Here is a 22,338-nt window from a genome sequence, read left to right on the forward strand (position 1 = left end):
TCTCAAAATCATGGTGTTTCTTCAGTAATTCCTCTACTTCAGATACTGAATCCTGGATGGAAAAATTATCAGATACAGAAGTCCAAAATCAAGTCCTTTGGAAGAGATTATGCCTAAGATTTTCAGATTTACCCATTCTATTTAGCCAGATGATGATTCTGAAATTTTTGTAATTGAATGTCTAAACACCTGGTACTGTGTGAAAAAAATCTTAATTTACACTTAAAAAGAAAAAAAAAATGCCTGTAGCTTGCAGTCTGATTGCTGTACATGAAAAAAAGAGCTCAAATAACAACCTTCATTTTTTTCTGAGAAGCCATGTGGTGCCATGGCTTTCAACTGTAACTGTTTACATACAGATTAAGTATTTAAGTTCCAGCTTGTGCTAGACACAGAGTTTATTCCTGCCCTACAACACATGCATCTTGAACCTCTGTCTTGCTCTCTGCTTAGTTTTCAATACCTGACATTGTTCTCCCACCTTGCAAATCACCAGAAGACAGTCAACAACAGGAAAAAAAGAGAAATATATGGATGCTGGTGTTTAAACAGGAATTTACAAGCTAGCTATCAAGCCATCCATGTAAAATGCATGTGCATTCTACCACCCAACACAAGGTGGGGAAAAACCCTTTTTCCTTTTGGAACAGGCTCTCGGCATGACAGGGAAGGTTGAACCCTCTGCAAGTTATCTTATTATGTGAAAAAATGGTCTAGAATTCTCCCCAGTCTTCTTCCCCCCTGGAAGCCACCATCTCCTGGAGCTCATCACTGTATAAAATAAAGAAGTAAGCCCAAGACAGTTGCTGCAAGAGGACAGAGCTACTGCTCTTTGTAATTTCAAGGGTGCATGACTATTTAGATTGTGATTAACTTCAGGCCCAAGCTGATACGTGCTCCAAGCACTCTGTATATCCAAAGAGCATTTCAATAGTGTTACATTGTCATTACTCACCCCATAGCTAGGATCTGAAAGAAAGCTCTCCTTGGCAGCCAGCCATGCTTCTGCTTGTTCTAGCTCTCTGCGGAGCAACTGAATCTCCCAGTTTTCTTCATATAACTCTTTCCTCATGTCCCAGCTCTCCTTTACCTTCTTCATCAGCTCTGACAGCTCTAACAGTTTTTCTTCAATCTAGAAAAATAACATTTGCAATGCCAGGAAGTGAAAAATCCAATCAGACTTCCCTGTGACAGACAACTAGCAGGTAATCTGCCCTCATGATCCAGAAGATGACCTCTAGATAACTTTGTGGTGTGAACATAGTTTAGAAAGGGTGTCTGAGCCCTCATTTTTCTTCCTTGAATTCATTTAGCCTGCATGTTGCATAACTATATAATATAATTGTATGCATATTCCACATACCGTGTGACCAATATTCTGCTATATGCTATACCATGATGAAACTTTATACCCAGGCAATTGATATTATAGAACTAGTGAGAATCAGAAGATTCAACAAATACATCCATTTATGACAAGGCAACAATGGAGAGCCTTAAACTGTGGAAAGTTCTCCAATTCTTTCTACAATAGAAGTAATCTTGCATAAATTCTGAAGATGTTTTTAATGGTGTGATCTCTGGATCTACTGACAGTATCAAGATAAGCTTGGGACCACTGTGACGGTCAAAATCCAAAGGTACATAGATAACAGGATCACAGAAATTTTAACATTCTTGCCCCTTTGGCTCTATAACATTTCTGAAGAATGACATACCTTCTGGTGTACTCAGGGGCATCACTCCATCCTATAGTTGATTGCAGGGTGATGTATTTTATCCTAGGTCTTGTGTAAACGCTAAAATCTCATTTATGTGGCACATCTTTTCTGTGGAATAGCAATACCTCCTTATGCCCCCCCAGCCATAATCAATCCAGTGACTGTTCTTTTATGGTCAGCTTCAAAATCAGTTTTTAGAGAAACAAGAACTTTAAAAGGTGTTTTCTTTTTCTACATCACATGAAGTCTGCAGCTTTTAATAGTAGAGAACCTGATTGTTCTGTTTAGTTACTCTGTTTTGAAAGAGAGACAAAGCTGCAGCTCCGGCCTATTTAATGTCGTCTTTGTTCACTCTTGTTTGTAAAATATTTAAACTCATCAACACACCTCCACAGACATGAAGTGTCCATTCTTCATCAGGTCACCTCCTGCCTGCTGCATTTCTTCATATTTTAGCCACTGCTTCTCTATCTCACGCTTGTATTCCTCATGACGCTTGATAAGCAGTTCAGCTCCCAGGACATCATTTGCCAGTTCCTCAGATATCACTAGTGCATGCATCTCGTTGGCCCAGGCCCTACAGAACAGAGTCCACAGGGTAAAAACACAAGGAATCCGAGTCTGTTGGATACTCAGGAATGCACACATCCCGTGGCTGTGGACACATGTATACAGACTTTTATTTGCTTATGAAAGATATGAATATACAAATACATTGATGAAGGTTCACTCATGCACCTATGGATTTTTCTAACCTGATACAATATTCCCAGTGCTGTTTCAGTACATAGCCTGTTAGAAAAACAGCTGCAGCATCTTTATGTACTGAAGCATTGTGCATTCAAATCCTCAGAAAGAACTGTAACTGCAAATGCCTTGGCTGTACACATTCACAGTACTTTTATACATGGTACAGAGACACAGAGCCTTTCAGATGTCCATGCAGCCTTATCAACATGCATGAAAGCACTTCATATGCATACAGAGCACTCATGCAAAGAGGCATATTGATAGGTACTTTTTAAGGAAAATTTTCTACTCCGTAAGCCTCAACTGGCATAAACCCATCTTGATTTACCTGAGCTCAGGATCTAGCCCTTAGCATAGTAAATGTCTGATAGTCAGTGGTAACCACTTTGTTAGACTGTCTTTGTATTTCTATTCCTGTCATGGATTAACTCTTTCATTAACTACACTGAACTAAAAAAGTCCATATTTCTTCTGTGAGAAATTCTGTTTAAAACCACAATTTTCATCAAAAGTGTATCAATTTTCATGAAAATTACATTAAAATTATAAAATATAATATTTTAATGTTGGTCTGCCACTTGAGTCAAATAACTGACAGGTGTAATTTAGAAAATCCTGTCTGGGAAAGACAAGAAATAAGGCTCACTGCCAAGCTCAAGGGGCCAACACATACATCAGCTCCCTGCAGTCATTGAAGTAGAGCTGGACTTGTTCTGCCTGGCTCAGTCTTGCCTTCCTCTCCAGAAACTTCTTATCCAGGTTTTCCCAGCACTCATCCACATCTGTGAGTCTCTCCATGATGTTTTCCTTGACTTGAGGGTATGTGCGGCTGAGGTGCCAAGCCTCTCCCCGAATCCGTTCCAGCTCTTTCATGATGGCTCCTAGATCTCTCTGGAACAGACAGAATGTATTGTAAAACCAAGCCACTACTTACACCTATCAAAAGCAGATTTTAAAGATGGTGCATATCTTTTCTAGCCACATCAAAGAAGCTTCTTTAGATATGACACACTGATTATTTTGATAAGTGTGGAGCTGAAGTCTCTTGTACTTCGGATGACACCTTTGCAATTACAATAACAATTAAAATAGGTTTTAGAAGAGAAGCTCATCCTTAGAAGCAAAAGTATTAGTAACATAATATCACAATGCTAAAAACAGGAGGAAAAGGCCTTCTGTGAAGCACAAAGAATATTTCACGGTGCAATAAATTTATCTTTTGTTGGCCTGCAAACAAGACGCTTGAGAGGATTTTAAATCAAGCATCAGTCGCCTTTTTTTTTTTTTTTTGGCCATTTATGCTTTTCTGCCACTGCTTTATGACAGATCCCCTTACCTCTACTCCCTCAAGCTGGCTGAGTAGTGTCTGTACACCTGGAAGATCATATCCGTAATCTCCTATATCCACCACTGCCTCTTTCTCCTGCATCCAGCCCTTTACTTCATCCACATCATGATCATACTGGTGAACTTGCTGGGCTGCTTTTAGATTCTGGAATAAAGAAACAATTTAATGGTAATACTACAGGTCATATCTGCAGCACAAAAAAGGGCAACGCTAATATGTCCTAATGCAGTACAGACTGAACAAGCGTGGGAGTGAAACACCTTCCCAATTAAGTCACCTGAAAGTGAGGTGTTCAAGCTAACTTAATTTCCCCAAGTTCTCTAAAAGTAGCTTTCTCAGCCACAGAAAATGTCCTAAGAAACTTGCTTGGAATAGAGGCCTACACTGTAAACAGTGAAAACAAGAGGAGTTAAGTGAAAATTAGGTTTTCTGAAATGAGAAGATTAAAAAAAATGTTCTAACACTACTTTACATTCAAACTATGTATTAACAATTATCATGCATTTACTACTGCTAACAGACAATAGTGGGCTTGAGCTATTCATAAGCATAATGCGTATGTAACGGTAGTGAAAAAAAAAAGTTGAGGACATCTGACATTTTACGTTCTCAAAGCAAACAAAAATATTGAGTTCTACGGTCCTCTGCTTTTCCAAACACATCTGTGACTGCAGTTTCACAAAAGGGGGTGAGCTGATTTAACAGCTAACTGCTGCCAAAAGGTAGGGATTTTGGCTCTGTGTCCTCTATCACCTGCTCTCCCATACCCCTTCTTTGACTTCAAGTGACTAACTCAGCAAAAAAATCTGGAGAGTTTCATGTTGTTTAATAAGTTCAGTGAAGAGTCCAGTGAGTGCCAGAGCCAGCCTCCTGTTAGTGGTGGTAAACCATTAGATTGGCTTAGTTTTTCAAGAAACCAGAGCTAGCAATGAATTAAGGAAAACAGAATTACTGGAGACTGATAAATACCTTTCAAGTATAAGCCTTGTCAGGAGCAGTAGGGCAAGCAGTGGCTATAAAGGGAAATGGATCAAGAAAGAATAGAACAGAATACACCCATTGGTCTTACAAACCTTGTGTTTCAACATGAGCAATATACTGGTTTGGGAAAGAGAGAACATTGGAAACTGCAGGGAATTCAATGCCCCAGTTTTTCATGTATTTCCTACCTCTGTCCTTGCCTGGATGGCATGGCATAGTTCCTCCCACATCTCATTGATTTGCTTTGTTCTCTTCTGGATAATGTCCATCTTGCTGTGACCCTCCTTCTCTAGTTTAGATGCTAACTCGTTTAAGGAGACAACTTTGGAATGTGCCAGAGGTTTCACCTCATTTACAAAATCTTTAAACTTTTTGTCCAGCACCTGCAGGATAAATGGGGACATAGACTTAGATATAAGAATTTCTGCCTACTTCTATGAGAGAGGCAGAAGGATTCACTTTCTCTGAACTGTATAGCACAAAAGCTATGTATTGCAGTCTACAAGTGCAAATCATTTGATAAACCCAGATGATCTGGAATCAGAAGGCGGCATCTATTGTCTTGATCATTTAACATCTTACGTCACAGAGAAAAATCACCCACATCCTGACAAACAGATGCTGCCCAGATCAAAAGAAACATAACCTGTTATGCTGTGCACATATGCAACAGTTGTTGAGGAGTGGACACTATGAACTACACCTCTCTGCCCTGTGCGCACTGAGGAGAAAATTATCCTTGAAATCAACATCTAGAGGGGTGAATGCTGCATCCCAGTGTTCTCCACTGAAATTGTTACAAGACCATGGCCCTGGTCATGTCAAATTTTTTAGGCCCTGTCAAATTTATAATCAGGGTCAGCGGTGTGGTGTGCTGACCTCACCTTATCCCAAGAAAAAGCTAACTTTCTGGTGCACCTACTTTTTCTGTTGGGAGATGCTACCTCAGAGAGACCTGTATAAGCAGACCGAAACCAGTCTGAGTTCTTGCTGTAGAGAGACTTCTGGTTTGCTTAGTTTTTGTCACTGTAACTTCCTTCAATGTCAGCAGCTATGCAAAAATTGCAGCAAATATATTCCTGCTTTGCCACACAACACATACAATACCTTTTATTTTCTTTTACCTCAACATCATCTAAGTCCTGCCCATAGTCATCAGACTCTGCTACAGACTGTTTACTGGAAAGCCATGCATCCACCAGCTGGAATTCTCTTTCAAACTGATAGAGCTGGAATTGTTCTTGCAGGCGTTTTCTCTGGGTTTCAGTCTTCTTCAGGAGAGACTGATAGTCTGCTAGGATCTTCTGGAGCTTTGAAAGTATGGCTGGACTGCAAAGAACAAGAATAAGAAGATAGGTCTTTTTTTTACTGTTCTTTTTGAACATTGCTTTTTTCTGACAGGTTGAATTTGCAAGACCTTCAAAATACAGAGGAAACCAGATGATGTCATGGAGTGAGTTATGCCAAGCCTTTAAAACTAGCTAGTTCAGGAAATTAAAGTATCTCATACAGATGGCTGCTCTTTTTAATTCCTCCTTCCCAGGTATAAAAGCAAACTGGCAATGAAAAACAGTGAACTGTCAAGAATGTCCATTTCCTTTCCCAAGCACAGTGTTCTTTGAACCTTTATGGTAAATGAGGACTAGATGACAGTTCCTGGGAATAGACAGTGGACAAAGAAGCTGATCTACACTAATTGGCCTGTTGTTAAAAAATAACAGTCATGAAAACGTTAACACAATCATCCATCTTTTGGGAGGCTGAGGGTGCGTGATGGTGGTAAAGGAAGGACTGATGTCCCCTGAACTCTTATTTCTGAACGTGCCATCAAACAGCTACTGAAGGTTGAACTTTTCCGTAGTTGTCTTCTCTGAGCATTTCTGTTAGACCTAGAGCAGAGGCCCGTTTTCACTTTCCTACCTCTCTGGGCTGTCTTTGTTTATTAAGCTGGCACCTGTCTCCTGCACTTTCTCGATCCGGGGCCTGAAACCATCCAAGTCCAGCTTAGTAGCTTCAAGTTTACGAAGTAAAGCTTGTGTGGATTCTTCATTCTTCCCACAATCAGAGGTCTCCAGAATGAAGCTCCTCTCTGCCAGCCATGCCTCCACCTCCAGCAGCTGCATAAAATACAGGGATAAGCCTGAACACAGCTGTGATTTAGGTCAAGACAAAGAAAACTGGAAAGCAGTGATGCCCAAAGAGACACATCAGTGAAAACAGAGAGCAGCTTAGGTGCCTTTCTGTAATGCAATCTAGCAGACAATTCAAAAAAGTGTGTACCCAGAACCCAGTAATTAAGGTTACATGTTTATCCCTCACTGCAGTTACTTGGAAAAGTAACTGTTAATTCTCCACTGTATCCATATTTACCAGATATGAAAAATCAGGACAGTATGAATTCTGCTCCTATCTCAGCACTTGCATCCATTCAACAATACAGGTATAATTTCTTTTAAGCAAAGAAAGACCAAAAAGTCTCTCATGAACAATCTTTACCTCATTCAGGAAGAGATGGGCCTCATATGACTGCATGAGCCGCTTTCTCCTCTGTTGAGCCTCTGCCTTCAAGGTTTCTACAGAAGTCTCAAGCTCCTTCAGATGCTCCATAATCTTGCGAGAGGCTGAGTGGCCTCCCTTTACCAGTTTCTGCCCTGTACTGAGCACTGCTTTGGTCAAAGCATCCCGACTGCTTATCTCATTCTCCAAATTCTGGAAAGAATAAAATGAGAGACCAAAAATAAAAGCTATTGAGATTTTTATACCAGATAACATAGTCATGTAATTCCATTGTAAATCTGTTTTTTATACATGAAGATGGGTCAGAGGTGCAAAGTCTGAGTGAATGCTTGAAGTGGAGTGAAGGAGTTTTTTGTGGTGAAGGAGTGATTATAGAAATCAAATATAGCCATGAAGTTTGGACCTTAGTGTGTATCCACTTCAGAGTGTGGAGGGAAAAGGTTCTAACCACAAACCTCTTACCTGTAAGGTTCCACTGAAACATACCTGCTTCCACCCCAATACACAGTATTTCTTGAATTAAAATGTGTCTAGGGAAGAACAATCAATTCAGCTACTCATCAGTATTTATCATTTGCCAATGCCTTTGTAGAAGATGGAGCTTTGCCTAACAGCCATTGCAAACACTGTGAGTACACATACTACCAGGCAGCCAAGTGGAAAAGGAGAGAAGAAAACTACCTGAACCAGTTCTCAGAGGCTTTACTTGAAATTAATTTTTGAAGACTGGTAGATTTTAAAACCATATGCATTCCTCCATATAACACCTCATACAGATATTTGCCTGGGTGGGCAAGGATCATGACATCAATTTGTCTGTAGGCAGATGTGCATTCCACGGCTAACTATGCCTGAGCACCTTGAGCACAAACAAACCCTACCATTTTACAATTGTTCTGTTTATTTTCATGGCTATGAAACAGGCAGTTTCAGAGTTAGACTGCAGTATTGTGTTAATGTAGAACAGACGCCCTCTCTGCAGAAAGGAGCTGCTTTTTCAACTTAAGTATCAGACTTGGCTGGAAAAGAGCTCTGATTCTAATCTTGCCTTTAACTTCCCCCTATTAATTTCAAGACAGCCACTATGTTGTTGAAAAGTGACACCATATCTGACCCCAGCAGAATGGAATCCAGTGGCAAAGATTATAAAACATCTTGTACTGTGTATTAATAATAAGCTAGCAGCCTGAAGAACAACTTTGCAGTTGAACATTTAGGAACGTGTATTCACAGTACTTCATTTATAACAACAGGAATTAAAAAAAAAAGGGGGGGGGGGGGGCAGTGAGTGTTCCAAGTGAAGCAGCTGTGTGTATGCATATCACATTTGTGTGTAAATGCAGTTTTGCAAGACAGTGGGTTCTTTTTCTTTTGAGTTTATACATTCCATACACAATCTCTTTTGTGGTAATAAACCAAGGACTGAATTTTGCAAATCTGGCTCGTTAAGACAAACAATAGAGGGTAGAACTAATAATATATTCAATTCTTGACTCTTACTTTACCTCTGACATTTGTTTGCCTGTAAGCCAACATTAAAAAAAAAAGGTGTAGAGACCCTAGCTACTAAAAGATTGAAAATTCAAAGTTTATATTTTAATCCTGCTTCAAGGAGAATAAGAAGCAAAATGGCAGGAAGGAATGGCATTTTATTATGCTTTGGTATTATGGTCTATATTTCACATTCTTACAATCACTGAACTATTTTGAGACCTGGCCAATTAACACAAATATAATTGCAGCCTAAAGCAGTATCTCCACTGTTCCTTCAGTTATCCCACATATCTTCTCAGATTAATTCAGCTTAAACATTCCTTTCTTCCATGAACGTAATTACTTCCCTACCATGTCAATGGGCTCATAATTTTTAGGAGTAATCAAATACGTAACAACATTTATACTTTTAATCATGATGAAACAAGCTTTTTGTTCTTACTGTCTAATCTCAAAGTCACCAACTACATCTTGCTTAAATACAAATTACAAATATGAGAATTACACTGAATACTAAGAAGGTACAAACTATTCAGAATATACCCACGGGTCTTACTCAGGAATATTCTGCAAGATGCATTTAAAAACATTTTACAATTCTTCATTAAATTTTGAGTACACCTAGGATAAGTCAACTTTTTAAGAGACTTCATCCCTGTCCTAGCATGTCACCTGCAGCAGTCTTGAATTTTTACCCTGGGAACATTTCAAATTTTTTCTAAGTTCAGATTTCTATTTGTAGACATGCAGATTGCACCAAATGCTTGGGCTTACTCTCTCTCTCTGTATATATATCACACACACTCCTACTTCATAAGATATTCTGTCTTCCCAGCCCTATGGCAGATTGCACGGATTTTCCCCAAAGGCACTTGATCTGGCATTTAAATGGGCTGTCATTTACTAACATTAAATACCAATAGCTGCTGGAAACTTTTAGCAGGAACCTCGTGTTTGCAAAGAGACAGTGCTCCTTATTAAAAAACGATTAGGAAGGCAGCTGCTGTTTTATTAGTATTTGAGATGACAGTGTTCCAGGCACTGCTTTCTCTGATGGCACATCTGAACCTTGTGAAATAATTCAGCAGCTATATTGAAAGCTACCACTGGAATGAAGGTCAGCTAAGGATCATCATAATATCCTGTTAACTCCCTCCCTCCAGAGTAGAAAGAGTTTTGGGGAAAGATGTTTTCCTGGGAGCTCATCCTGAGACATCTGAGCAATGAGCATTCTTGGATTTACTTACTGAGTTTCAAAGCATATTTGTTAGGACATCTGTTGCCCAAAGAAGCTATGACAACGTGCACAACAGTTTGTAAAATCTATTTTGTATTGCAAAAGCCAGGTTTTGAACTCAGTTCACAGCCTATGTGTCCACAGAAGAGCATATGGTGTGGTACCTAGACCACTGCAATGATAAGCAGCATGGAATCCCACATGTTGCCACGTCATGGACATACCCTTCAAAAAATGTCATTATCATCAGACAAGGATAAGATTAATCCCTGGTATCATAAATCCTGTTAGCCAAGGCATAACAGATGAAATTTGTCAGAGGCAAATTGGATTCCATGTTCTCTCTTTGATTCAAAAGACTGAGAATGGTTCTTACATGACATTACCTGGTGCTTTTCTTGTAGACTCTGAACAGTTGCCAGGGATTGGCCATAATCCCTGGAGGAAGCCATGGTGAGTTTCTCATGAACCCAGGCCAACTCCTCATCAACATCTCTGAAGAACTGGTACTGAAGTCTGCTTGCTTCCAGACTCCCACGTCTCTCCTGCAGAGGATCACGTAGGCTTTTGTATCTGCAGGTTTTAAAGTGAACCCAATGAGGACTGTAGATTAATAAGGAACGAATGCAAAATATTCTTTTCAGAATGATGTAGAGAAGGAAAGAAAAAAAAATATGCAGAGAAGAGAAAGGCTGATAAAAATAGGAAAAAGATGGCAGGAGGCAGGCCAGGCACTCACACACCTCTGCACCAGTTGATCCACTCTCTCTTCTAGTTCATCAGCAAGGAAATGCTTCTCCTTCTGGAACTGCTGAGCTGTGACCACAAGCTCTTGCAGCCGATCCCTATGGCCAGCAATATCTCCCTCCAGTTCGTCTTGTTTCTTCAGATGACTGTTCAAAACCACCAGATCATTGTTACTATATGGTGCTTTCAACTCATTTTCCACATCTTCCAACCATTTCTCCATGTCCTCTACACTTCGCTGAAAATGAAGGCCCTGAGGACAAGCAGGAAGAAAAGGTCATTTAAACCTTTAGGACAGGCAATATGATATAAAAATCTTGGCCACTTTCAGTAAGAATTACACACAAACACAAAGAAGCTTCCCAGTGCTCAGTGAACCCTTTCACAGATATGATGGTGGTCCAAATGAAGAAGAGAATTCAGTCAGAGTGAACGCAAGAACAGATACACAGAACAGCAAGAGCTAATCCTACTTGTGTTGCACAAATACAATGATGGACACAATACCTTAAAAGGGAGCCATTTAAAGGGAGAGCTCTATTTCATACCCACAGAGTGTCTGATAGCCCATGCAAAACTTGCAGTTATGAGAAGTCATGTGCCTGGAGCTAGAAGAATGAAAAGCAGCTGTGGGTTTCTTTCTCAATGTGTTGGAGAAAAGATGCCATTGGGACAGATGGAGAGAGTTGACGTACATGAGTGAACACATTTTCCCCTCAATATCCCTCTCTGGAATCCTGATCTAAACCAGCAGTAGGAAGCAGAAGGGAATATAGCCTAAGAAATCCTTTTCCCTCCATAGGCTTCTCCAGTTCTCCTGCTGATTCTATTCAGTTAGTCCACACTTAGTAGTTTCTTTGCTCTAATGGTCTTGAGGAATCAGGTCTGATTGTATCAGACGACAGACTCGTAGATGAGATGTGAAGCAAGGCAGCCGTGCTATGTCTGGAAATGACACCAAGACCCAACCATTGGCATCCTTGTATTACCTTGCAAGCATCCTGCAGCTTGGCCTGTTTATCCTGGCAACTTGCTAGCAGTTCCTCCCATAGCTCTTCCATTTCTTGTAGTCTGGACTGAATGGCTTCAGGGGCGTAGTGCCTCTCACGGAGCATCTTCTCCCCTTCCTATAGCAGAGAGAACAGTCAAAGTTTTCTTCCTTTGCTGAATGCACCAGAGTATTATCACTGTTGCTTCCATAAACAAAGTTTACTGGCACTACTATGTACAGGGCCAGCTGCAGCCATAGCTTCTTGACATAACAGATAGAGGCTGAAGAGAAAAATTAAAAACAGATAAAGATAAAATGCTTATTGAAACTAGGCCAGAGAATGATTTTCCTGTTTTTCTGGCCTCTAAAATTATTTTAAATGCTAGAAGGCAATATTAGAAGACAAAGGGTAGAGAGAATCTGCATTACACAACAGCTACATTGCCTAAAAGCTGGCAGGGAGCCTAGTTCGCAAGCACTCATTTTTTTTCTCTGATGTCCCACATTCTATGATCACTGTTTGAGATTTCCCAGCTACCTGTGCTTTTCTATTCCCTTCCTTGCATGTTAAGAGAGGACTATCTCATACAAGTGAACCACTGTATGAGATACTAAAAGTTCTTTTAACCATGCACTGTTGTACTGCTGTATTATGTAATAAAAGTCTATCCCCATTTCTAATTCCTGAGCTGCAGATGCTTAACAGGTTGGTAAAAGAAGACTCAGAGGATGCACAGCAAGACCTTCATCAGGTAGAAGAGTCTGTAGGTGTATCCTTAAGCTTGGACCAAGTTTGCTTTAGAAAGCTAAACTGAACTATTTCTACATTTTGTGGTGGGGAAGAGGAGGCACAGCAAGAGAAAGATGCTATACCAGGACAGCAGGGGATTTTCTCCTAAAGAACAACTACTAAGGCTATTCCCCCCAAAAAAGACAGGGCATCAAGAAATAATGAGAAAGAGATTGTGCAAACAACTGTTTAAAAACAGATTAGTTGATTAGTTTAGACAGAACTGCAACTCCACCCTTTAATCCCCCTGTTGTGTCTGCATATAGGGGGGTTAAAAAGTTTTTGGTTTATTTTTTTTTTAAAAGGCGGGGGGGTGGTTCTACAATCCTGGATGCAGGCGAGTCTGAGGAGGGAATCTAACCTTAATGCTTAGTTATCTGCTGCAAAATACATCTAGTAAGCACTGTGCTGAAAATAAGGTTAATAAACATGTAACAGTCTGTCCTTCCAAACTCATCATCTGATCACAGCTTCTGCCAAGTATCTGACAAAGCTTGTCAGACTTCCCTCATCTCTCTCCTACTGGCATGTCTTTGCAAAGGCAACACTTGAAAACTCTTCTTGATCCTTTTTGTTGGATACAACTTATCTGGCTTGTTGAAGTTGTGCATCCAATCAGCTAGGTTTCCTGCTGGAAAGAAACAGGTGTACCTCTAAAGTGGCATTCACCCCAGAGAGAAGTCCCTAGAGTTGGTGGACTGAATCTTTCATTGAAAGCACCCATCTGTTTCCATTGCATGCACAGTGGCTATAGATAGCAAGCTCACATTAGATAATAAGAGAGAAGTTGAAAGAAGCCGATGGACACAAAAGTTCTTGATGGACTAAAACAATAAGCTTCCCAGTCCCCTCAGAGACAGTGTGGACAATGTCAGCAAAGGAACAGTGATTCCCCCTTGCTTGTTTGAGATCCATGTAACTCAGACTGTCTGCAGGGTCTTTCATGCCAGTTGCCCACCCTTGCCATTAACACCAGTTCTCTCACAGATTTGATGGAGTCCAGGCGATTTCTATTGGCCATGATCTCTGCTTGGAAAGTCTGGTGCTTCTGCAGTTTGGTCTGTAGATTGCTTGGATCCTTCCAGCTATCATCCTGAGCAATGCTATTCTTCTCATTGATCCAGGTAGCCACCTTTGGGGAGGAAAGAACAGAAGTAGACAAAACCTTCAGTGTTTCTTCAGCTCCAACCTGCCAGGCTCTCCTCTACTACGTATAAAACATGGACTGGTGAGAGGGGATGCAAATGAGTTGTCCTGAGGTTCCGCTTCCCTAAGCTCCTCCTGTCTTTCATAATGAAGTCAACCCTATACGTCTGTTCACCAGCATCATTAGCTGGAAAGGGGGATGTCTCCATGAGATAGTCCCCATGCACTGAGAAAGTGCATGGGCACATGTGTGCATGGGGTAGAAAGGGCAATTATCTCCTTATTTCTAAACCACTGTCAGTATCTCACAAGAAAAGAACTAGCTTGTCTCTTCCCATGAATTTTAAAATGGTGGCACATTCCCTTCTAATGCATTTGTTTCTTCTGCATCTTGCTGGCATCCAATGCACAGTAAATCTTTCATCTGATGACTGGAGGGAAGCTGTGACTTGAAAGCTGAAAAATATCCCTTCACTCTTACCCTCATCTTTCCCAATATCATCTCGTTCCACACTCAGTTCCTTGATTTTTCTCACAGTAAATCCCTCCAGGGATTCAGATCGATGCAACGCAGTATGCTTTAAGAAACCAGAATACCATGAATCCTGTGTACTTGTACCTCAAAGGAATTCCTCAGCAACTTCTGCAGAAGCCTTGATTCCTCTAGCAGATGTCTGCGAGCAGCAGCATTCTCCAGTAGTTTCTCTTTTCTGTGATGAAGACAGATGTGTGAGGTAAAAGCCACAGAGTGAACTAGATAGGATAAGCGTTGTCAGTTTTCATGTCTAAAACACACATGATCTAACCCTCCATTCTCTAGGAGAGAACTGTCCATAATATGCAGCTTCCCATGATTTGAACTGTCAGAGAAGATGCTCAAGACACTATAGGAATGATTAATAGCAGATAGCACATGTTTAAAGTACACACAAATTCTGTATATACGGTAGCTGCCTCTAGGAATCACAATTATTGCCTTTCAGGGTACAAGAGAACAAAAAACCAGCATGTTTGTTATATGGAAAGCCTGTGAGTATCATGGTATTTGTCACTAATAAACCAAAGCTACACCATCCTTTAATCTTTTTCCCAAATGTGGACCTGCAGCATTTTATTCATGTTAATGCAGGCATGAGATAGTTTGATCATATTAATAAACTCATGTGTTCACTTTAATCTTAAGGGATCTCCAATCTCTCTTCATAAATTTTATGTATATCTTTTCATCTACCATAGCACTGAATACCACTGTTTCTACTGTCAGCATTTAAGATGAACAATATGCAACATGCTAGGAGAAATAAAGTAATTCACATGAAAGGGCAAGATCTGATCAGAAAAGTTGCAAATGGCCTAATAGATAATCTGAGCAGGGCTTTAAGATCAACCCCATTAGAGCAGTGAAAAAGCAGTTGTGTAGCAAATGACCTTTCTTGATGGTATTTAATGATAACGAAGCATTTAATGGCACAGCAGACCTCTGTCTTTTGTTTGCAGCACTGTCCCTAAGGCCAGGCCAGGATACAGAATTACAAGAAAACTGCCTTCTTCTGAATCCCTCTCCCCCTCCACTTAACTGTATTTTGGAAACCTCCTGATGAAATATTGACTAGACTAAGGCCAATTTGGCAGGACCACAGAGCAATGCGCAAAGTTGAGTAAATGCAAACCAGTTTATGGTTCTCTTAAAAACATTTAAAGATATTAGTCACATGGGGGGAGAGTCTCATTGCAAAAGAGCTGGGTGGCTGACATGGGAAAGGTTTGACTTCACCTCCTCAGAACAGCCTGGCATCTGTTGGTGATGTTGTCCGAGTCATAATGCTTGTCCTGCATTAGCTGCTGAGCAAATGAAGCCATCTCATCGATTTTCTCCATCTGAGCTTCCAGGGCTTTTTCAAACTGCGTGTGTTTCCGCTGTAGGCTCTCCACACTAGACACTGAGTCCTGGATAGAATTCAACAAAGGGAAGCTGCTTTCAGACAGAGTTTTTCCATCTACTACACTGATAATCCAGAACCTAAATGGCATTTACCCCACATCTGCAAACTGTCAAGAAAATTTATTGGTCTTTGAAATTTATTGGCACTGAATCTGAGACTCAGGTCCCAAATAATATGCTACGCATGGTCTAAGGCCATTATTTCAAGGTCAAAACTGAACTAACTGCTGGATGCTTAGCTTCTCCTGCATATTGTGCTGCATAGAAGATATCACTTCTCAAGAGATAAAGCAACAGCTCCTAATCATAAATCAATCTTAAGACAGATGCTATTTGGGAAGCAAATGTGGGATGCCGAACTGAAATCAGAGTTAAGTGAACAAATATGTCACAGAAAGAGATTAAAATTAGAGCCTTGGTTTCAATCCATGGAATTTGGAAGAGCTCAGATCCAGATTTTAATTTGAGGACTGGAGTCTGACATTACAGTTAATGAGAGAAACACAGAATTTGACTTCTTTTAACATTTGTGAATCCCAAGCTTAATGACTCAGAGTTCTCTTTTCAGTACCTCTCTGCACATTTAATTTTAGAATCAGTGGTATCAAAATGTTGTTATCGCAGTAAACTCTGCTTTCCCACTATTCTAAAGGAAGTGATAAAGCTGACACCAAACAGGTCAGAAAAAAAAAACCAAACTAAACTTTTGGGTGCTTACATGAGTCATTGGAAGGGAAAGTACTCACAGAGCATTTTCCGTGCCTTGCTGAGTAAACATGACTGGAAAATAGGTGTCTCCTTCTAAGTCTCATATACTTCAATGGACGGAGTGTAAATATATACCTCCAGGCTGGAAGGTACAGACAGACACCAGCCACTAGCATTGTATATTTTTCATGCCATTTGTACCAATTATGTCTACACTGAACTCTTGAGATGCAATTGTAGTTCCTGCAGAGACAACTAATTTGGTAGCACTACCTATACAAGGTGCAGGGTAAACTAAGCATCAGAATGTATATCCAGCACCCTGCATAGCTTTTGCAACCCATGCATCAGTCTGAGGTTTCAGTTATTGCAGTGTTATGGGTACCTGAGGTAGGTAATTTAAAGCTACACCGGGTATGTGAGCAGTGACAGCACATGGCTGGTAAATGTATTTGGGTCAGATATGACCAGTTAGAAAGATGCAGTCTCATTTTCCTGCTATAATCAGAGTAGTTGGACTGTTTCATTACACTTGGGGCTGAGAATCCTATCCTGTGTAAAGTATCAAGGAAAGAAATCTGATCCTAAACCGTCAACAAGATGGAGCAGTAACTTCAGAAGGAGAAAGATCACAGGAAGGTTCAAAGCACATCATCAAACTTCACAGCTCCCTTTCCTCCAGACTGATTGCAGAGAAAATTGTAATTTCTCAGAGAACCTACCCCTAAGTCCTCATTGGCTAGGAAAGCCTCTTTGCTGCTGAGCCAGCTCTCAGTCTGTTCCACATAACCATAGAATTTCTGTATAGGGAAAAAAAGCAGTCATAAACATGATGTAAAATGGAGGCAAACCTGACTTTGGCAGAGTACGCTGAAAAAACCCAAACTTCCAGGGCTATTCCAAAAATTAACTGCATAGCACTGGATAGCAATAAGCATTAGATGCTACAAAAATCACATGCATAACAATTATTGTTGTAACTTTCTCCTTTATGATATGATTATTTTTTTTTGTCTAAGACGTAGGATACAAGTACTTGTAGCGCAGAGTGCTGTGTAAGGTAACTGGCCAATAAAAAGGATGGTAACATGGCCTGAAATAAGTAGAATGCAATACATAAAGAAACATGAAAGCAGCCCTTACTATATGGTTTAAGTTCTCATATATATGAAGCTTTTTAGATGGGGCTAGTAGCACCAACTGTTATTTAAGGTACTTGACATTCCCCATTGTAAAATCTCCATTTCAGTTATTTCTAACTTTTGCCAACAAGGCATTTAGGCAGAAATTTTGTGAGATGACTGTTACAGGGAAATATTTCTGGAAAACTGAAGCCCAAACAGTTATTTTCTTAGAAAAAAAAAAAAAAAGCAGGGAAAAATACAGTATTTTGTCCACGTTAAATTTTTCTTCAGATTTTTTTTTTTTTTTAAATACTTTCCTGCCTCCATGTTTTATTCTGGAGGTTATAGAATTTGGTAGTGATGTTCCATTTTAAGTATGTGTCTTTTGCCAGCTGCATGAGAGTTTGAAAAACATATGAGCAAGTATTCCACAGAAATGTCTTTGATTTGTAAAGGTACAATTTCTAAAAGTTATGCCACCACTGAATGTGCTTGGCCCTCAACATGCCTTCCAGAAACTGGTGAAATATACATTAAATGCTGGGTACTGTTAGCATATCTTTCATTATACCATCTTATAAATTTGCTGTTTATACCAAGGGAAGTTGCCAGTGGCATGCACATTCTGTATTGAACATCTTTTTACTCACCTGTAAATCTTTTGCCTGAAACAATTTTATGTATTGCTCCTGCCATGCTTGGATCAATTCAGACCAGGCTTGCTGTAGTCTGGAGAGGGACTGATGAATCTCAGGGGTTGCGTAGTGACCAGAACTGGCAAGTTCTTGACCATAGTTACTGAGAGAGTTGAATCTTTCCATTCGTGCTTCAATCTCCTCCTAAAATATATTACTAAGGTTGATGTCAAGGGTTTACAGAACGCCAGCTATTCAGACTACAAGCCTTAAGGGGAAGAATATGGGCTGTAACTTTCCAACACTAATATTTGTATGGAAAATCATTCATCTTTGAGCTATGTTACTGAAAGAGCATAGAATTGCCTAAGAGAAAATAAATGTGGACAATAAATGACTTTATTACTCTAGGAACAACTGGTCTCCAACAAATCAAAATTGGGATTAAATTAGAAACAGGTTAGAAAATGCCTAGGTATAAAGGAATACAGTTCTGAATACCCATAATACTCCGCCCAGTCTTCCTACATAAAGGTGATTCTTATGAGAAACAGTGCCTAGAATTTTTCCTCTTCTGCCAAATAAGTCAGCGTCAGCTTATTACATTAAAGACACGATTTTACTTTATTTTGTGGTGTTAAAATGAAATACATTTAACTTTTTCACCTGGTCTGAGGAATGAACTATGCCTGTATACTGAATCCTGAAGATGAAAGAATTACAAGCAACTAGGACCCCTGCAAACTGAATCTGGAATTCCTAATGTAAACAATTTGAAAACAAAAATAACCATAGGCTGAAATAATACCACGTATTAACTCATAAACCACCTTAAAAACTATGGCATGTACTATTAAATGTCTGAAATGAGAACTGCTGGTTTTGGGGTCTTTTTGGGGGGTGGTGTTGCCCAGTCATAGATAACACAGCTGTAAGATAGCCACTCTATTTTTTTTAATTCAGATTAGCACCTAGTGTTCAACTCTAGTCTCTCCTGAGGACTTTGGTTTGAGCCGCTAACCTGAATGAAAAAAAAAAAGCCCTCCTTTTTTCTTGTCTTGCCTATAATTTTAGTTTAGTCAACTCAACACAAAAGAACATCCTGCCTGGATTCCTCCTTTTCTGTGTGACTCTCTCCTTAGAGCCATTTGGGTTCCTTTGCTAACAGATATTAAAGACTGAGACCTTGCTGCCATCTAAATTTGGAGTACAGTACCTCACTGGTTTGGGGTATTTCTATTGTGACAAAGAATTATCAGCAAAAACATTGTTAAGTCTGTGACATGAGAGAGCATTGTTAAAATGGAAGACTCTGAAGAAGGAAAGGACTTCAGGCACTTCATACTAAATTCAATTCCAAAAAATGAATCAGGATCTACAAACTATTTGTGCAAATAATGGGACCCACAAAGCACTGGCTATTAGTCATGATTCTGGGAAAATGATTTTTAGAAAAAGTAACAAAACTGCAAAGACAAGGTAACACAACAGCTGAAAGATAGCTATAACACTTGGGAAAAAGTAAAATATTAACTTTTTTCTAAGGTTAATTAACAACATCTCTCCTTTTAGAACCTTGACAAAAAATATTAGCCAAATGACCTGCCAAAAGATTGTGTGATAATTAGTACTGGGATATGAAGTGCTTCAGAACTGAATGTGTAGTACCATCCAATAGTAATTTACTGCCTTGTGTGAGACAAACTGCTGGTTTTATTTTCCTCTCAGGCAAATGGAGTTTGCGTGACAAAAATCTAACTCAAAACTGGAATGGCATTAACTGGCATTAACTTTCTGGCAATCCGAATAAAGAGATCACCAGTGAGCATGTTTTGATACTGAACCAGTATCAAACTTTTTATCGCTTATAGCTTTTTACAGCTTTTTATAGCTTTTTTTTAGGGTTGGACAGCAGTACGGGTGAGAGATAATGGGGCTTTCTGAGACTTTTTGCAGAGATGCAAGCTGCCAAACAGCCCATGGGATAGAGTTCTGTCAGTATGTAGGTGACTTCTGTCCCTAGCCTGTTATTGAAAACACTCTTTTCACCATGTTATTGACAGATGCATGCAGCAAAATCCTGCTGTGTCTGCAGCAATTAATTCCCATGGGAAAGATTCCAAGTATGTTCAATTGGAAGTGATGATGATACTTGCCTTTCTCTCCTGATGGTCCTCAATCATGCTTTCCACTTCATTTGCACTTTTAGGAAGTCCCCCTGCTTCCATTAAGCCTCTGATGTTTTGGGTCCAATCTAGCATCTCCTTCATCTCCAAGTTAAACTTCTGCAACTGATACGAGGCTGCCAGCTTCTCCTTCCTGCCACAAAAAGTGCAGTTCAGCATTATCCAACACAGAATTATCTAGTTACTTTCTCCCTCCCCATTTGCAGAGAGGGTATCCTAGGAGAAGCCATATGAAGTGAATTCAAGTCTCCTAGCTTTCTCTTACAGCTCCTAACAGTCCTCATGTTAAACCAAAATCACAGATGCACACTGCCTTGGAAACAACATGCTTACCTTATTTTCTACATCAGTTCATTAGGACAAGAAAGGTGAAAAGGTCTTCATAGCTGTTGCTTCCAGCAATGATTACAGCTCAGGCCTAAGCCATTCTTGTTTTGGTAAGAGTTAAGAAAAAAATAATCTGCTAGAACCATCCAAAAATAAGTCTTTCACAAAGGCTTCACGATAGATTTCATCTGATAGTCTAGAGGCATTTTAGTAACGTTCTTTACTGGGATAAGCCACAGACTCAATGTATTAGTTTTCCCAAAGTCACATCAGTGGAACTTTTCTTGTACCAAATCACACTTGTTCCAATGCAAGTGTCTTAGCTGCCTGTATAAACTTTATAAAGGATCCTCAAAAACTTTTCAAAGGTCCCTGGCAAGTAGATCTGAGACCCCGGGGAGAAGCTTTGCTCCTGCTGAGAGATATTCAGTCCACTAGAAGTCTTTACCTTTGTTTGGCCTGTCCCTGGAGTCGTAGCCAGTTGTTTTTCATCTCCTGTTGCTTCATAGTCAGTTTGTCATTTATGGATGGATTCCTTGTGGAAAGGCGGAAAGATTCCAATTGCAATGGCTGGGAAGAGATTTATAGTGGGGTGAATTTATGCCAAATGCTTATATTTGTTCCTGAGTTTGCCTTTCAGGAAAAGTAGCTCATTTTAAGATCCTAGTTTTCAAAAGCAGGTACTTATATTACAATAACAAAATATACAAAGGGACTTGTTATATGCACAAAAAATACATGCACATTTGCGAGCAATCATCCATGTGAAGAAAGAGATGTGTGGGTTACTTCACATGCACAAACGTTAATTTACAATTAAGAAAGTAGAATAGGGACAAATATACAGGAAAATGAAGTGCTAACTGTAACCTCTAACTTAATCTAATTAAGATGGGTAATGAAATCTAGGAAAATCTGGAAGTACGCAGCAGCAACCAGATTTGCCTTTCAGATATGAATTATTTTTGAGGCTTCTGCTATTTCAGCTAACAGCAGCATCAAAACACTGCTTTCAGTGTAGAATTCTAGTTGATGATGTTTTCCTTAACACAGCCTGATAAACAGGAATGAGCACTCACCAACCCGGGCTTAGAGTTGGTAACTTTCTTGTAAAACTCCATTAGATTGATGAAAATGAAGAATTTTAATTAAGCAGAAAGGAGAATATGCCAGGCCGATTTTAATCCATAAGAAAAGTACATGATATTTGTGGCAGCATCAGAAAAAAAAACCCAAACCAGAAAACCCAAACCTTGCTCATCTTTCTGTTTCCATAGAGCACTCCCCCATACAGCATTGCTATTGCTAAAAATGAGGATTAGCTAACAAAGTCACAATGTGTGAAGCTATCACACATATTGTCACCATTTGCATACTATTGTGAAGAAAAAGTTTAGAAAAAGTTTGAAAAAATATTTTCTGTATGAAAAGGCTTAATATTCTGGCCAGCAGTGAAAACAGTGAGAGGTTGTCATAGGATTTCTACTACTGAGGTTCAGCTGAACACATTTCTTTTTATTAAAAATATGCAACACAATGTGTGAAGCTATCACACATATTGTCACCATTTGCATACTATTGTGAAGAAAAAGTTTAGAAAAAGTTTGAAAAAATATTTTCTGTATGAAAAGGCTTAATATTCTGGCCAGCAGTGAAAACAGTGAGAGGTTGTCATAGGATTTCTACTACTGAGG

At 39.6% G+C, this 22,338-nt stretch overlaps 1 protein-coding gene across 1 annotated transcript in view; it reads right to left on the reverse strand.

Annotated features, from left to right (window-relative positions):
- The window catches only part of SPTBN5 (spectrin beta, non-erythrocytic 5), a 97,485-nt gene that overhangs the window by 6,761 nt on the left and 68,386 nt on the right, over positions 1–22,338 (reverse strand). The window contains 19 exon segments of the mRNA XM_035895746.1: positions 5–52; positions 956–1,132; positions 2,109–2,298; positions 3,145–3,362; positions 3,808–3,963; positions 4,989–5,183; positions 5,925–6,129; positions 6,721–6,917; positions 7,297–7,509; positions 10,435–10,621; positions 10,792–11,048; positions 11,785–11,922; positions 13,562–13,708; positions 14,342–14,432; positions 15,497–15,669; positions 17,095–17,172; positions 18,147–18,335; positions 20,288–20,450; positions 21,093–21,214. Coding sequence (XP_035751639.1) covers positions 5–52; positions 956–1,132; positions 2,109–2,298; positions 3,145–3,362; positions 3,808–3,963; positions 4,989–5,183; positions 5,925–6,129; positions 6,721–6,917; positions 7,297–7,509; positions 10,435–10,621; positions 10,792–11,048; positions 11,785–11,922; positions 13,562–13,708; positions 14,342–14,432; positions 15,497–15,669; positions 17,095–17,172; positions 18,147–18,335; positions 20,288–20,450; positions 21,093–21,214 — 3,144 coding nt within the window.

Source organism: Egretta garzetta, unplaced genomic scaffold (assembly GCF_000687185.1).
Source record: "Egretta garzetta isolate BGI_Z169 unplaced genomic scaffold, ASM68718v1 scaffold526, whole genome shotgun sequence".
NCBI classification, from domain to species: domain Eukaryota; kingdom Metazoa; phylum Chordata; class Aves; order Pelecaniformes; family Ardeidae; genus Egretta; species Egretta garzetta.